Source organism: Castor canadensis, chromosome 2, assembly GCF_047511655.1.
Source record: "Castor canadensis chromosome 2, mCasCan1.hap1v2, whole genome shotgun sequence".
Taxonomy (NCBI): domain Eukaryota; kingdom Metazoa; phylum Chordata; class Mammalia; order Rodentia; family Castoridae; genus Castor; species Castor canadensis.
Window position 1 is genome coordinate 5,605,953 of NC_133387.1, and position 17,725 is coordinate 5,623,677.

At 39.1% G+C, this 17,725-nt stretch overlaps 1 protein-coding gene and 1 long non-coding RNA gene across 4 annotated transcripts in view; one reads left to right on the plus strand and one right to left on the minus strand.

The window, feature by feature from the left end:
* The window catches only part of LOC141418636 (uncharacterized), an 85,920-nt gene that overhangs the window by 17,853 nt on the left and 50,342 nt on the right, over positions 1 to 17,725 (plus strand). The gene's annotated exons all lie outside the window — the stretch shown is intronic.
* Galntl5 (polypeptide N-acetylgalactosaminyltransferase like 5) overlaps positions 1 to 17,725 on the minus strand; it is a 108,814-nt gene that overhangs the window by 10,478 nt on the left and 80,611 nt on the right. For all 3 annotated transcript variants that reach the window (XM_074060457.1, XM_074060462.1, XM_020162000.2), the window contains 4 exons: positions 10,572 to 10,738; positions 7,651 to 7,773; positions 6,133 to 6,382; positions 1,871 to 1,988 (listed from right to left, as the gene is read on the minus strand). In XM_074060457.1, coding sequence (XP_073916558.1) covers positions 1,871 to 1,988; positions 6,133 to 6,382; positions 7,651 to 7,773; positions 10,572 to 10,738 — 658 coding nt within the window. The remainder of the gene's footprint in view (positions 1 to 1,870; positions 1,989 to 6,132; positions 6,383 to 7,650; positions 7,774 to 10,571; positions 10,739 to 17,725) is intronic.

Genomic DNA, 17,725 nt, shown 5'->3' on the forward strand with positions numbered 1-17,725 from the left:
CAAGAAACATCCTAAACTAAACTACAGACACATGTTAGTTACAGCCATGGGTGCTGATGCAGGCACTCTATTAAAAGTATCAGCAAGGGAGCAGCTCATACCCTGCTGATTAGAGATGTGCTGGGCTGAGCTGAGATGCTGGTGGCCCTGCTCTGCCAGGCACTATCCCTTTAGGGACCAGATTATAGAAGGGGCCAGAGCCTGGACCAGGTGGGAGGGACTGAGTCAGCTTAGTGGAGAGGTTCTCTCACAGCAGAGAAAGAAATATTGCATGTTAACCACCAGCCTGACTTCCCAGGTGCAAAATGGCTGAGTGCCAGCCCTGAGCTTAAAGAGCTCATGGGGTGAGAAGCAAGGGTGCAAAGTCCAGGAATGTCTGCTTTTGAGTAGCAGCAGAAGTTCCTGCAAGGAAGCTGAGAGCAACTGAGCAGTGGAAAGGGAACCAGGAACACTGTCCTGGAATCCAAGATAACTTCTGGGAAAGACTGGTTGGTCCACAGGGTCAGTACTGTAGGTGGAAAACCAAAAGTCACTGGCCAGGGACTGAAGACAGACTGTGCCTGGAATGGTGTCACAGTATGCCAGGCCTTCTAGGATATTGATTTACTGGAACGGAGAATAAAGTAGAAGTGAAGGTGTGTGGGCAGGTGTATAGATTATTCTTTTCTCAGGAAAGACAAGGTCAGAGGCAGCTGCCAATGTCAAGAGAAGCGGTGTCAGAGGATGCTTTAGCTAATTACTAATTTATATATTTCTTTATGAAAAGAAAGATCCAAGCACACTTAAAAGATATGAAGAGGCCATTAGAAATGGAATGGTTGAAAATGTTGGAGCAGGGGTAATAAACAGATTTGAATAGTATGTTAGCTGTCATTGGCTATCTGTGCAGACTGTAGAGTCATAAAATGGAATACACTTGCTTTTCAAATGTGCATGTATCATTCACAGAATTGATTCTATTTTGAGACACAGGATTTGCCTATTAAGTTGTTAGGGCCTGAAAGGAGTAGATTCTTTATGCAGTATTCTTGAGAGCAATGTAGTAGCATGAGGAATAATTAACCAAAGAAAACAAAAACTGCCAAAGGCATAGGTGTTATAGCATAGTGCCTGCATGAGAAGGGAGCACATGAATGGGGGAAAGAGAGACAGTCAATGAAAACAATAAACTTAGGAAGTACTGTCAAATAGAGGCTAGAGGAAAAGATATCGCTCTAGATATTCTTACCTGCTCAATAATATATCTGAAGCACTATGAAAGAAATCTGTGCTTAAAAGAGCTTTAGAAATCAACGAAATAATCAGCAGAAAGAAGGAAGGAAAAGGTAGACAAGGTAAAATCCAAAACAGAAAAAAATTGGAAAAAGAACACAACTCCTAAGATGATGAAAAGAGAATCCAAGTCAGGCACATTGGCTCACACCTGTAGTCCTAGCTACTCAGGAGGCAGAGATCAGGATGATTGTGGTTCAAGACAATAGGGTAAAAAGAAACCCTATTTCAAAAATACCCAACATGAAAGAGCACTGAAAGAGGGGGAATCAAGTTGTAGCACACCTGCCTAGCAAGTGTGAGGCCTTGAGTTCAAACCCCAGTATTGCCAAAAAGAGAATCCATAGACAGAACACATTATATTAATTTTCTATATCATGCATTGAAAATAATAAAACATATGGTAAGAAAACTTAATATCTTATTGTTTCCAGCTTTTGCAATGAACTCTTAAATTTGTTGCATGTCTTTGCGTGTGACACTAACTTGGTACTGGATAGTCATGGGGGAAGATTTGGCACAGTGTTTCATATGACTAAAGTCAGTTTTCTCTTTATACATACAAATACGACCACTAAAAAAACAAAGTCTGAATTACCCTTAGTGAAAATTCCACATTTTCTCCTCCCCAAAGATCCATGCCCTTGTCGTACTGTCCAATTTCATTAAAATAATGCCTGTATATGGCAAAAATTCCTCCTGCCATTGCAGGTGACCTAGAAAAGGAAGCAAATGTTAAACCAATTATACAAAGACAGTAATCACACATCTTCCTAAAAATTATATTGAATGTTAGTGATAAAATAGTTAAAAACTAGAAAGCCATAACAATACAAAAATTATCTAAATATATATTTAAGTACGTAAAATTGCTAAATTAAAACCACAACTACCTAAAGTAGGCAATAACATTTATTATTTAGTTCTCACCAAATTAGGTAAGCAATATAGTCTTTGTACATGTGTTTTGTTTTATTTCAGTTGATATATAAATTCAGTACAGTGCGATGTTTTGATAAATGTACAAATTGTGTAATGATGAAATCAGGGAAATAGGCATTTTTATCACCTCAAACATTTGTCATTTCTCTGTGGTGAGTTATTCAAAATCATCTCTTTTGTTTTGAAATACACAATACATTATTATTGACTATGGTCACCTTATTATACAATAGAACTCCAGAACTTATTCCTCTTAACTATAACTGTACCAATTGACTGATCCCCTGCAGTCTCTGGTAATGACTATTATATTTCTTTGAAGTTCACACTTTTTTTTGGCAGTGCTGAGGCTAGAACTCAGGGTCTTGTGCATTCTAGACAACCACTGAGCTACATCTCCAACCCCTGATTTTTTTTTGAGACAGGGTCTCACTGTGTACCCAAGACTGGCTTTGAACCCCTGATCCATCTGCTTCAACCTTCCGAGTGCTGGGATCACAAGCATGTGCCACCATGGTTGGCTTGTTTCATTCTTCTACATGTGGATATCCAGTTTTTCCAGCACCATTTATTGAAGAGACTTTCCTTTGCCCAATATATATTTTTATCACCTATGATGAAAATCAGTTGTATCTGGCCTCTCTGTTCTGTTTCATTGGTCTATGTGTTTGATTTATACCAGTACCATTCTATCTTGGTTATAAAGCTTTGTAGGATGTTTTGAGGTCAAATAATATGATGCCTTTGGCTTTGTTCTTTTTGTTCAAGCTTGCTTTGGCTTTTTGGGGTCCTTGGTAATTCCATACAAATTTCAAGACTGTTTTTTCTATTTCTGTGAAGAATGTCACGACTTGTATTTTGATATGGATTGCATTGAATACATAAATTTCTTTGAGTACTATGGGCATTTTTAACAATAGTAATTCTTTCAGACTATGAGTATGGGATATCTTTTCATTTATTTATATCCCCTTTAATTTCTTTTATCAGCATTTCATGGTTTTCAGTGTACAGATCTCTGACCTCCCTGGGTAAATTTATTTGTGTATGCATTAATATGTATTTATGTAGTAGCTACTATAAATGGGGTTTGTAAGCAATATGTTCTACCTGTTGACCTTCTGAGTAGTAAGTGATGTTTAGAAATGGTTTTCCTATGAGGATGAGAGTTGAATGGGGTAGTGGATATTACAGCTCTTCCTTTCTAACAGCATTAAGTGAATTTTAGTGATTACTTCTGAGAAAATTGTAATGTCAGAAGGCATCTTTTTTTTGTCCACTAATACTAATGCCCAATAATACCAAAATAAGTAGTTTGGAAATAATTACAAGTGCATACATTCACTCACTTGTTCAAAAATATATTTATTGGGCATCTGTGGTGTGTTAGGGATGAATTAGTGAAGTGACAGACTGAGAATAGATCCCCTCTGCTATGGGGCAGGGGATAAGATAGGAAGACCTCTATGTTGCAGTGGTCCCAGAGAAAAATGATGACTTCCTGGATGGGATAAAACAAGAAATGTTACAAAATGTGGTCAAATTACAGACTTAGCTTGAAGATGCAGCTAATAGTTTTGCTTATGGTTGGGATGTGCAATGTTAGAAGGGCAGAGAAATCCAGGCTGATTTCAGTGGTTTTGGCCTGAACACATGGTAGACGGAGTTGCTGTCCACTGGCATGGAACAAGTGGCTATAACAGGTGTTTTGTTTGTTCGGCAGCACTGAGGTTTGTGTTCAGGTCCTGGCTCTTACTAGCCAGCCATTCTACCACTTGGGCCATTCCCTAGCCCATTTTTGCTTTATTTTTCAAGTAGAATCTTGTACTTTTGCCTAGGGCCTGCCTCAGACTGCCACCTTTCTACTTACAGCCTCCTGCCTAGCTGGGGTGACAGGCATGTGTGTGTCAGCTTATAGACTGAGATGGGGTCTTGCAAACTTTTTGCCCTGGCTGGCCTCAAACTGCAGTCCTCCCAGTCTCCACTCCTCAAGTAGCTGGGACTACAGGCATTGTCCACTGCATCTGCCTGTTCCCATTTTTCTCCACTAAGACACATCCATACACATACCAGTGACTTGGTGGGATTTGATCATGAGGGCCTGATCTATGGGGACAGTCAGAGGAATGGACTGGTCATGTAAAGTCTTTGTAGGGGATAGATCTCCTGGAGTTGGTTAATGTCTGGGTTAGAGAATGGGCCCCAGAGAGCTGGAGATGGCTGCAGAGCATTCCTATGTGGTCATGTTTGAAGACCACATCATACTCCATATGGTCCTTGCATAAACTACTGCATAATTCCACAATTATTCCTTCCAAGTCTTAGTTCATCTTTCTTTCACCCTTGAATTAGGAAGCAAGATTGCTTCTCAAGGTAAGGATGTCTAGGGCCGGGGCCAGGGAATTTGACTATGGGAAGTAATTAGGGTTTGGACTAGATAATGGGGAGTGGGGAGAAAAGGGATCGCAGAGCAATGCGAGGCTGGGGACTATTGATGTGCAGAAGTGTCAGTTCGTGTCTCTTAAATTTTTGGCAGAACTCCTCAACTTATATAGAGGAACACAGGGGCAGATTGGCTCAGTACTGGAGATGTGCTGAGCTTGTAGCAACAATAAGGAGATGCAGCCACTGAGGTGTTGGCAAGAGAAGTGATATACAAGTCCGAAAATGTAGGCCACACAACAAGACAGACAGCTATGAGGAGGGAAATGAGAAATCCAAGGGCTGGAGGTCTGCATGGTATTCAACGTGAAGAGCAAGAAAGCCAGGAAGATCTTTGCTGTGGTCCAGAGAGGGACACTGTATCTAGTAGTTTGGAAATGAGAGACTCAGGAGAGTCTAGCGAATATGTAATAGCTAACATTTGTATATACATTTTGATTTTCATAAAAATCCTGTGAAAGATTATTCTCCAAATATTACAGATAGAGAAATAAGGTTCAAAGAGGCTAAGTAACTTGTTTAAGACCACACAGCTCTAGTTAAATTAGACTAGAGGCAAAGATCAAGGACTTGCTGGGCTATAGTATTGGAAAACTTAATCATCTGGTTTGTGAAGCAGAAAGGTGAGGAGCAAGAGAAGAGGGATGAGTCTGGCATCAAGGTTAGCAGGTAATGTGGAGAGTGGCCTGAAGGCAACCCATTCAGATGTGGCTTCATAAATGTAGCTGAAAGCAACAACATCCAAACTTTGAACAATGACCTGAGAATTAAAGCAAATACAACTATTCTCACATTTAAAAATATGTTTTCCAAGGCTAACAATCTAGGAAAAACACATTCATCTTAATCTATGGAATTGTACTTGGAAACCCTTGGATAAAGATTTTTTTTACACATGTTGGGAAAAGATGTCTACTTCCTCTGAGACAGCCATCATTTTGTTCCTTGGTCTGCATATAACTTGCTCCCAAGGAAAAAAGTCTGCATCCTAATGGTGGGCATCAGAGGTCAGGGAGCTCTAACTACCCACAGTACCCTGTGGGAACTGAAGTGGGATGCACATTTTATTTTCTTCCTTTCTTTCTTTCTTTCTTTCTTTTTTTTTTTTTTTTTTTGGTGGTACTGGGGCTTGAATTCAGGGCCTACATCTCAAGTCACTCCACCAGTGACTTGTGATGGGTTTTTTTTCAAGATAGGGTCTCACAAACTATTTGCCTGGACTGGCTTCAAACCGCAATTCTCCTGCTCTCTGCCTCTTGAGTAGCTGGGATTACAGGAGTGAGTCACCAGTGCCCAGCTGAGATGCACATTTTCACTAGAAGAAACTTAACATCTACCAAATTCTGGTATCAAACACTTTAAGGAACAAAACATTTATCTCCATTAAGCCCAAGAGATCCAAAGAATAATGTCTGTTTTTTTTTCTCAAGTCCCAATAAACATATACCATTTCCCTATAACCAGAAGAAATCTCACCGAATTGGTTTACTTGGTCCTTCTGGCCCATCCATCTCATAAGAGAAAACATGATCCCATTTAAATTTCAGGTTCCAGTCAAAAGCCCCCCTTACAATAGGAGCAGGTTTGTATTCCAGGGTCATATGGTCAATGACGTCGATCACAGGGCATACCACCGATTTGTGGTCCTTGGCAATGGCAGACAGCAAGGGCTCCAGCCAAACTTTGTTCACCTCACAGTGGCTGTCCAGGAATACCAGGATGTCCCCTGTGGAGTTGAGAACAGATGGTGTTAGTCCAAATGGATGAAACAGCCCAAATCAAAGTTCAATGCAGTGAGTATTGGTTGAGCATTTTCTATATGTGTGGCTCTTCTGTTGCACTGAGGGAAACAAGAAATAAGTACTTTATTATGTCCAAACATGTGCGACACCACATGCCATGGATGTTCAAAGGAATCTGGTGAACTATGAGTTAGAGAGTAGTTTGGGGTAAAAATCCAAACTACTGAGCAGGTAGAACTGAGCTGGGCTTCAGTTTAAAAATCGTTATAGCTTGCCTTCATTGATCAAGTTCATTTGCACATTTTTACTGGGAGGATCCCTTCTTAGGCATTGAGTTTAATGCTTGGGATGCAAGATACATAACTGTTTGTATTCTTGAGTTCAAGTTCTAATGAATGTTCTGTTTACAGGCCATGTGAATGACCAAGTGCTATGACTTATACCTGTAGTACCAGGGTATTTCTGGGAGGTAGAAATAAGAGGATCACAGTTCAAGATCATCCTAGGCAAAAATTTAGCGAGACCCTATTTCAACAAATAAGTCTGGCATGGTGGTTTATGCTTGTGATCCCAGGTACTCATAGGTAGGAGGATCACAATCCAAAGCTAGCCCCAAGCAAAAAGCATTAGACCTTATCTGAAAAAACTAAAAGCAAAAAGATCTGGGGCATGGTTCAAGTGCCACAAGCAGAAAACATGGGAGGACAGATAAACTCTGGTTACATATATATGAATATGATGTATGGACCAGTTCTATCTGTGGTTTCCAGCATCCACTGGGGCCTTGGAACATATCCCCTTGTGGATAAAAGGGGGACATATATAGGTTAGGTTTCAAATATAAAGCAGCTAAAGATAACTAAACAACTAGAAAGCCATAATTCATCCTATAAGTTCATTCATTCACTTCATTCACTCTATAAGAAAAAGTACAAGAAAAGCAAATTATAAATCAACTTTACTTGGAACATAGATGCAACGTATATGTGTGGGGACCAGGAGGAGCTGGAGAGAAAATATATGTGGGAGCTTTTGCACTGAGGTGTTGAGTGAGTGCATTGAGGTTTGAAATTTTTCAAAATAAAAAATTAGTAGGACTCTTCTTTAATGCAAAGTTCTGTAGTTTCACTGGTTAGATTGTGTCCCCCCCCAAAAGATATGTTCAAGTCCTAACCTCCAGACTTATTTCTGTGTGGGAAGGAAGATCTCTATGACACAGTCACAGACTCACATCCTAAGTTAATGCACATACCTGAAGCATGAGATGCTCCAATCACCCTTGATCGAATCAGACCCTCTCTCTTTTTATTTCTTATTAGTTTAATCTTTCCCCGAAAGGCTTCCAAGTGATAGTCTAGTTTTTCTTTCAAATCATCTGGAAAAATAAACAGCAACTATAGTAATTAAATCAATTTATCACTATTATGATTGATTGCTAAAAACCATGCCTTAATCTTCAAAGAAAGTTTAACCTTAAAATCAAATTTTATCCTGTGGATAAGGAGAAGATAAAAGTGATTTATCATCAAAACCAGCTGTAAACATTTCCTATGTTTCTAATGAAATACTTCTTTCAATAAACCTCTATTAAACTTTTAATAGAAAAAGTATTAGCTACGGAACTTTGGTGCAGCCTGATAGTCTACTAACTACACAAATTATATTGTGAGCAACTATGCTTCTGAGTTTGTAGTGACTCTTAAGCAAGCTATCAAACCATATGCTCTTTTACTCAATATTTGAAGGGTAGTACAATGATGAGAAAGGAGGCTGGGGACCAGGCGATACAGATACAGTGACAGAGAATTCTAAAGTTCTACGTCCCAGGAGACTGGATCCAGAGGCTGAAATCAATAGGAGCAGGCTTGTGGTTATCCTGGCAGAAAACACCTCCCTTTACAGAGAGCCTAAGTCCTGTTCAGGGACAGGGATACAGACTGCCCGGCTTCACTTGTAGTATGATAGGCAGCATGTCAGATTGGCTGTCTGTGAGCCTTTCCAGCAGCCTGTGCCCAAGGACTCTGTGAGCCAGGACTTGGGGTACATAAAGGCAGTACAGAATACAGTATATCTGACCTGCAGTGGAGGGCTTGGGTTTTTAGAAGATAGTCATGTTGTTGGCTGGTAATCAAGAGGGACCAGAACAATGGGTAAGGTGGGTGGCAACAAGTCATGCCCTTTGTTCAACTCAGGGAAGGCAGTTCCCTGGCCTCTGTCCCCCATTCCCCTAAGCTGAGGGAATCTATTGCTACTGTCTGTTTTCATCAGCTGGGAAAGATAGGCTTCAGTTCAAAAAAACTGTCCTAAAGTCCATGATGAAATTGTGAATTAAAGGCTCCATGAGAACACAATAGCTTATGTCTTGTGTTTGCGGTTCTGCATGGGCCCATGGCTAAAATCAAGAAGAAGTAGAGGTGTCTGGTCAGGCAGTACACTCAGGTCTCTACTTAGTGACCTTCTTTTCTCTTATGAAGAAGGACCAAAATGCATAATGAATATGTGAGCAGGTTACCAAATGTTATGAACTGGATATTTGTGTCCCTTGCTCCAATTTCAAATCTAATGTCAAAATCTAATCACCAATATGATAGCATCTTGAGGTGGGGATTTGGGGGAGGCATTAGGTCATGAGGGTAGACCCTCATGAATGGGATTAGTACCCTTATATGAAGATACCTGAGAGCCCACTTGATCTCTTTCTGCCATGTGAGGACATAGCAATAGGATGTCTGTCTGTAAACCAGCACCCTTACCAAGAACTTGGTCCTCACATTACCCTGATCTCCAGAACTGTGAAAAATCAATGCTTGTTGCCCAAACCATCCAATCTATGTTATTTTGTAACAGCAGTCAAGCTAGCAAGACAACATGTCTCCAAACTCATGATAAAGTTCTTAAGACTTGCAGTGGTCATTTTTGGAACTGCACCCCCATGGTAGGATCCTTGAATTTCTGGGTGAGAAGGCAGACATCCTCAGAGTAGAAGATCATCCCTCCCCCTGCACCTACACATGGCTTTACTGTGGCTTCTTGTCAAGCAAGTTGTCAAACATGCCACTTAGCAGACAAGACAATATGGGTAAAGCAAAAAGGCTAGGATTATCTCTCCATGCCCCTTGTAGGCCCGAGACTAGAAATAAGCAGCCTTGTACCCTCAGATTTTGGTGACTCCCATAGAAATGATGTTATATATGATAGGTTCCTGGCCAGCATTTAAAATCTCAAACATAGTGATATTAGTTTGAGTTACACTCCAGAGGCATTTAATATCAGTCCCCACATGGTGGATCTCCTGGGGAATCTTCTTTTCTTCTCCTCGACTATTCTTCTTCCTATGCGTTTTCTTCATCTTTTCCTTTCCAAGCTCATAACAGGTCAGATTCACCTTGGGTTGAGTTGACTTGAAGGCCTGAAACCTGTCCAAAATTGACAGCATTGCTTCCGTACTCCTTGCAGTCCTAAGATTTGAACTTAGTTGTAAAACAAACAACTAATTTCATATTCTAAGGGTGGCTAAACGAATTTTGTACTAGTATCACAATTATTTTAGAACCAGTAAGCGTAAGTGTGAAGCCCTGAGCTCAAACCCCAGTCCCATCATCCCCACAAAAACTACCAGTAGGTATTGAGGAATAAGTACTTAACTACAGTTGGTCCAATTGGAATTCTTTTATGTAAGATACCCAGATCAGGTAATTTCCCTGCATTAAGCTCTTGATAGCTCTACTTATTCTTGAGATTAAATCTTAATAATGCCCTTAATAACTTTGGCTTTATGCCTCCCCCCCCCCACTCTCCCAGCTCTACAATCATTCATAAACTACATAAATGCAGAAATATTCCAAACTCACCATCTTGTCTTTTGCCCCTGGCCCTTTACAATGCCGATTCCTCCTTCTCCATCTGGATAACTCCAACTCATCTTTCCAACCTCCATTTAACTACTACTTCTTCCTGAAGTGATCTCCAAAATGGGTTTTGTTCCCTTGGCTGACCTCATGGATGCTCCATCAGGACAGGGACCATGACATCTACATCCACCATATGTACCCATAGCACCTGGCAGGCACAGTGTCTGCTTCAATACCTGTCTAAACCTCCTTTGTATAAAATCAAGTTCCACTATCAAGAGCACCACCTTCAAAGTAGATTAGAAAATCAGTTCTGTCTTACCAAATTCACTCATGTCATCTACCAAAATAATTTCTTCAAGGAAATATTCTGGAGTAAGATACATAATGCTGGACACTGTCCGAAACAAAGCATTGAATTCTTCATTATAGAAGCAAATGATAATGCTGGCAGAAGGTAGATGGAGTGAGTAATGCTTTTGAAGACATCTGCAGGGATAAATAATAGGAAGAGAATGATTGATCTGAAACCTTATATGCTTAGAGGTCTCTTTCCTATTTTCATTTTCTCCTTCCATTGATCATCATGACAATACAATGACAGCACATATAAAGATGCAAAAGCTTCCTTAACTTTTATGTTGTTTTAACAATTTTGGAATCATTTCTCCCTTCTTAATTGTTTTTTATTGACACTCTGTTTTGGTAATCTTAATTGTACTTTAAATATAGTATAAATACAAATTGTATCCATATTTTAGCTTCTATTATAAAAATGAATTACTAAGGTCATACACACTGAAAGATTCATATGAAGCTCATTGTATGACTTTTAAAGAAAACTCACTGTTAGCTGGGCTCTGTTGGCTTTCGCCTGTAATCCTAGCTACTGAGAAGGCAGAGATCGGGAGGATTGCAGCTTGAAGCCAGCCCAGGCAAATAGTTCATGAGACCCTATCTCAAAAAAACCCATCACAAAAAAGGGCTGGTAGAGTGGCTCAAAGTGAAGGCCCTGAATTCAAACCCCAGTACTGCCAAAAAAAAAGAAAGAAAGAAAAGAAAACTCACTGTAGTTGTTTTTTTATATATAGATCTGCCATCTGCTGCAACAAAGAAATGCAATGAGTCTGATGTAATTGGATGTCTTCTAAGTATTTGCAAGTATTTGACAAAAAGGTTTTATTATTTTATTTTTGTGCACATGAGGGAAAAATGAAAGCTGCGTTCTAGTAATATTAATTATTAAGTAGTAATTGTTTGGATTGTTATGTTAGTATTCAGTTATATTTTGAAATATTTTGATTGTAAATTCAGAAACCTACTGGAGCTAATTTAAGCAAAATAAAGAGCGATATATTGGGAGGGGACCCAAATATCTCACAGGAAGTTGCATAAAGGCAACTGGAGCCTTAGAGAACTAATGGAGCTGGGGAGGCCTGAGTGCCATCTGGATACTCTGTCCATCTCAGCTCTTGTCCTTACATCTGGGAATAATAATGACAACAGCAATAATTAATAGCATCAGCCTACCTCAGAAGGTTTCCATATAAAATGCTCAGAACAGTGCCTGGCATGTAGTATGTATTAATGTAAAGTTCATTATGTGATTATTGTTCTCCCTTGCAACCTGGCTTATATCCACTTCTTTAACTCCACAGAGTGGAAATGTGGTTAACATAGCATATTTTATAGTCCAGCACCCAAGGTAGGACCTTCTCTTTCCCAAGCCCTAAACTTCCAGGAAAGTTTCATTGGCTCAATTTGGCTCAGTCGCCAGCCCTGGGCTTATCAACTAGAGCCAAACAGTGGGGTCAAAATATAAGACCATAGTTCCCATCACAACCACGAGTAAAGGGGAATGTTTCCTGGAAAATACCAGGGCATTGGGTTCCAGGCAGGCATTGTACAGGAATCCTGGAGTCCTTCCAGATATTTGTAAATGAAGGCATCGTGGAGAGGACCTTGTCCTGACCACTTCTACCCAGGACCAGATGAGGATATAGGAAGTATTCTTGCTGAGTAAAATCTGGCACTGTGCTCAAAGGAATGGATTATGTGAGATGACAGAACCCAGAAAAAACCTGAATAAATGGGAATGGTGTGTAAGTACACATTCTGCACCTAAGTCTCAAACATTAAGTGGAAATATAACTTTGCAGAAATATGTGTGAAAAGGCTTGAATTTATGAGAAAAGAAACAGGAGAAAGGGAGGGAAAGATAGGGGAGAGGGAGGAGAAGGGAGGGGAGAAAGGAAAGGGAAAGAGAGAAGGAGTGAGGAGAGGATAGAGTGAATGATGCTAGGCTGAAGAATAACGCCAAGAATGAGAGAGCTGTGGTGGAAGGTGAACTTGTAGTGCCTAAGTCACAGCTCCAATAATATGCAGTCCAGGAGTGACATTTAAACAAACTATGGATGAGCAGTGTTCCTTCAGTTTGATGATGGTGAAGAAGCCTGAAACTGCCACATGAGAATTCTTTAGGTCCCCAAGACAGCATGTTGTGTATATGTTTCTCTAAAATTAATCAAGAAATGTTTGCTGTGGTATTTCCTTATAGAAAACCTTTTAGCCTAAATAAGTTGTTTTTACCAGTAAAAGTAGTTTGGACAAGGCTGGCTTTAGTGTTTGGTAAGTCAATCTGTTCTTTGCTGTCTATCTAGATTCATGATAGCATAAGGCAGGATTGGTAGGTATTGAAGAGTGTCTCCTTAAACCCATGTGATGAATTCCTAATGCCCCGGACAGAGAATGTAACCTGACTTGGAAGCAGGATGATTGCAGATGTAACTAGTAAGATGAGGGTGTTAAGGTGGCCCTAACACAATGTGGCTGGCTGGTCTTATACAAAGGGGGAATTTGGACAGAGATAGACATGCTCAGAGAGAAGAGGATGAAAGGACCATCACCATGACCAAGGGGGATTTATTTTGGTTACATAGATGTTTGAACACATGTAAATCAATAAATGCAAAACACCACATTAACAGAATTAAGGACAGAAACAATATAATCATCTGAATAAGAAAAAGCATGACAAAATTCAATGTCCTTTCATGATAAAAATTCTCAACAAATTAGGTAAGGAAGAACTGTATCTCAACACAATAAAAGCCATATATGACAAACCCACAGCTAACATCATACTCATTATCAATAAGTCGAAAGTTAATTCAAATGGCCAGAAAACACATGAAAAAATGCTCACCATCTCTAGCAATAAAGGAAATGCAAATTAAAACCACACTAAGATTCCACCTCACCCCTGTTAGAATAGCCATCATCAGCAACACCACCAACAACAGGTGTTGGTGAGGATGCGGGGAAAAAGGAACCCTCTTACACTGTTGGTGGGAATGTAGACTAGTACAACCACTCTGGAAAAAAATTTGGAGGCTACTTAAAAAGCTGGACATCGATCTACCATTTGATCCAGCAATACCACTCTTGGGGATATACCCAAAAGACTGTTACTCCAGAGGCACCTGCACATCCATGTTTATTGCGGCACTATTCACAATAGCCAAGTTATGGAAACAGCCAAGATGCCCCAGCACAGACGAATGGATTAAGAAAATGTGGTATCTATACACAATGGAATTCTATGCAGCCATGAAGAAGAACGAAATGTTATCATTCGCTGGTAAATGGATGGAACTGGAGAACATCATTCTGAGTGAGGTTAGCCTGGCCCAAAAGACCAAAAATCGTATGTTCTCCCTCATATGTGGACATTAGATCAAGGGCAAACACAACAAGGGGATTGGACTATGAGCACATGATAAAAGCGAGAGCACACAAGGGAGGGGTGAGGATAGGTAAGACACCTAAAAAACTAGCTAGCATTTGTTGCCCTTAATGCAGAGAAACTAAAGCAGATACCTTAAAGCAACTGAGGCCAATAGGAAAAGGGGAACAGGTACTAGAGAAAAGGTTAGATCAAAAAGAATTAACCTAGAAGGTAACACCCACGCACAGGAAATCAATGTGAGTCAATGCTCTGTATAGCTATCCTTATCTCAACCAGCAAAACCCCTTGTTCCTTCCTATTATTGCTTATACTCTCTCTACAACAAAATTAGAGATAAGGGCAAAATAGTTTCTGCTGGGTATTGGGGGGGGGGAGCGGGAGGGGGTGGAGTGGGTGGTAAGGGAGGGGGTGGGGGCAGGGGGGAGAAATGAACCAAGCCTTGTATGCACATATGAATAATAAAAGAAAAATAAAAAAAAAAAGAAAAATCCTGTGATTTTGAAGAACCAATATGATGTATATCTTAATTTGCATTCTTTTAAAAAAAGATAACCTTTTCATTTCTGGCCATCAGTGTGATACATACTCATCACAAAAGTTTTATGGGCTGGAGATGGGCTCAGTGGTAGATTACTTGCCTAACGTGTAAAATCCTGGGTTTGAGCCCCAGTACTAGAAAAAAAAAAAAAAGATTGGAGAACTCAGAAAAGCTTTAAAAAAGTGTAAAAAAATCAACCCAATCCCTAGCTCAGAGGTAATTACTTCTGACACATCAGTTTGTGTCTCTCCTGACTCCCCTCTAATCATATCTTCTTTTTTATTAATTGGAACCATACTTTATGTTCTTGTTTATAAATTTTGTAGTGGAATATAAACTACATGGGAACAGGGATGTCATAATACATAGTAGTCACTCAATAAATATTTGTTGGACTGGGTATGACAGCACATGCCTAAAACTCTTAGCATTAGGCAGCTGAGGCAGCAGGATAGAAGCCTGAGGTCAGCTTGCATGAATAAAAATGCCCTGTCTCATAAAACAACAATCCCCCCTGCTGGTTTTTGGTTACTGGATTTTATAAACTGTTTTCACTTCATGCAAAGTTACAATTTTCTGGCATTATTATGTATTCTTTCATATCATTATTTTTTAATGGCTACATGTCCTGTGGGTATGCAAACAGTTCTCTAATCCACTATGGGTTTGAAGTTACTTCAAGTTTGTTATAGGTAACACTGTGCAGAATATCTTTGGATATTCCTATATAGCCATTTCTGCACATCATTTCCTGAAAATACATTTGTACAAGTAGACTCCTGGGTCAACTGTGCTTGCTTAAAATTTCTGCATTTTGCCAAATTGCTCTTCCATCCCCCACAGGGTGATCTCAACCCATGCCCTAAAGCCTTTTCATTAGAATCCATGCCTGTGCTTTAAACTTTGATAATTATTAAAAGATATATATATATATATATATATGTATCCTATTTTAATTTTTATTGCCTTTTTCTTTCATTGCTACTGGAACTGAGTAATAGTTACTAGCCCAAAACACAAATGTACTTTTCTATTTTGCTTAGTTGACTTCTTTCATGATGTGTTTTTTTTTCTAATTGATTAGTAAGAACTCTTCATATAATAAAGATGTTTGAGTTATAGATTTTAAAATTTCATGTAGCATTTTTATTTGGCATTTATACTTTCTACTCTATTGATCTATTTTTATACTATACCACAGACATGATTTTTGTGTTATTCGTTGTACTTATTTATTGTGGCATTTTGATATTTAGCATTATTCTTTCACAAATGTTTCTTGGACGATGTTGTATATACTTCAAATGAAATTTAAACTCATTTTGTTGGGCTGGGGAAGAAACTCAAGTGACAAAGCACCTGCCTAGCAAGTGCAAAGCACTGAATTCAAACCCCAGTATTTAAAAAAAGAGAGAATAAATTGATTTTGTTAAGTTTAAAAAAATAAATAAATAAATAAGTCGAAAGTTTTTCCCTAAGATGTAGAACAAGATAAGAATGCCCACTCTTGTCACTTGCATGGGACATAATAATGGAAGTCCTAGCCAGAGCATTTAGGCAAGAGAATTAAATAAAAGGCACTCAAATCAGAAGGGAAGAAATTAAGTAGTCCTGCTTTCAGATAACATCTTATATATAGAAAACTCTAAATACTTGACCCCCACAAAATTGGCAGAACTAGTAAATGAGATTTACAATTAGTAAAGTTGTAGGATATAGAACCAATATATGAAAATCAGTAACATCTCTATCAACTAAATGAACTATCCAAAACAAAAATGAAGAAAACAATTCTATTGACAATAGCTAAAACAAAGACAAAACACCAACCTAAGAATAAATTAAATTTAACCAAGGAGGTGTTACATTGCAAATTGTAACAGATTGATGCAAGAAGCTGAAGAAGACATAAATGAAAAGATACCCTGTATTCGTGCATTAGAAGAATTAATATTGTCCATACTACCCAAAGTAATCTGTAGATCCAATGCAATTGGATGACATTTTTTACAGAAATAGAAGAACCAATCCTAAATTTCATATGAAACCACAAGAGCCAAGGCAATCTTGAACAAAAAGAACAAAGCCAAGACATCATGCTACCTAAATTCAAAATCTACTACAAAGTTATAATAAAAAAGCACAGTACAGGCATAAAAACAGACATATTGACCAATGGAACAGAATAGAGAGCCTAGAAATCAATCAGTATATTTATGGACAACTAATTTTGAAGAAGATGCTGAGAATACACTGTGGGAAAAGGACAGTCTCTTCAATAAACGATGCTAGAAAAACTGGATTTCCATGCACACAAGAATGAAATTAGGCCCTCATCTCACACCACATGCAAAAATAAACTCAAGATGGATTAAAGACTTAAACATGAAACCTGAAGTTATAAAATATCTAGAGGAGAACACAGGGCACAGCTCCATGATTTTGGGGGATACGACCCCAAAAGCACAGCAGCAAAAGCAAAAGTAATTTAGGAGACTGAGGCAGGGAGATCTTAAGTTCAAGGGTAGTCTGAGCTACAGAGCAAGTTCCAGTTCAACCTGGGCTCCACAGTGAGACCCCATTTCAAAAAATAAAATAAAATGGAATTATATAAAATTTAAAAATGTTCTAGGGCTGGCTCAAGTGGTAGAGCACCTGCTTAGCACATATGAAGCCCTGAATTCAAACCCTAGTGCTGCAAAAATAAATAAATAAATAAATAAATAAATAAATGGATAAAAACCCAAATAGAACATTTTTCAAAAGAAGACAAATGGGTCATAGATGTATGAAAACACTAATGCAAACTAAACCCACATGAGCTATCACCTCACATCTGTTAAAATGATTATGATCAGAAAGATGAAAGCTGACAATGTGGAGCAAAGGACCCTGAACCCTGCTCGGAGGAATGCACGTTAGTGCGGCCACAGTGAGATCCATGACCCAACAATCTCACTTCTAGATGCAAGTGTGAAGGGTGTGGAATCAGCTATCCACACTCCCGTGATTACTGACACATCATCCACAGCAGTCAAGAATGGAATCGACCCCCCGTGGAGGAATGAGTACAGAGAGTGTGGGGTATGCACACAATGGAGTACTGCTCAGTCTTAGAAAAGAAGAAAAGCAGGTTGTTTGTGACAACATGGGTGGACCCAGAGGACATGAAGTGAACATAAACCAGGAA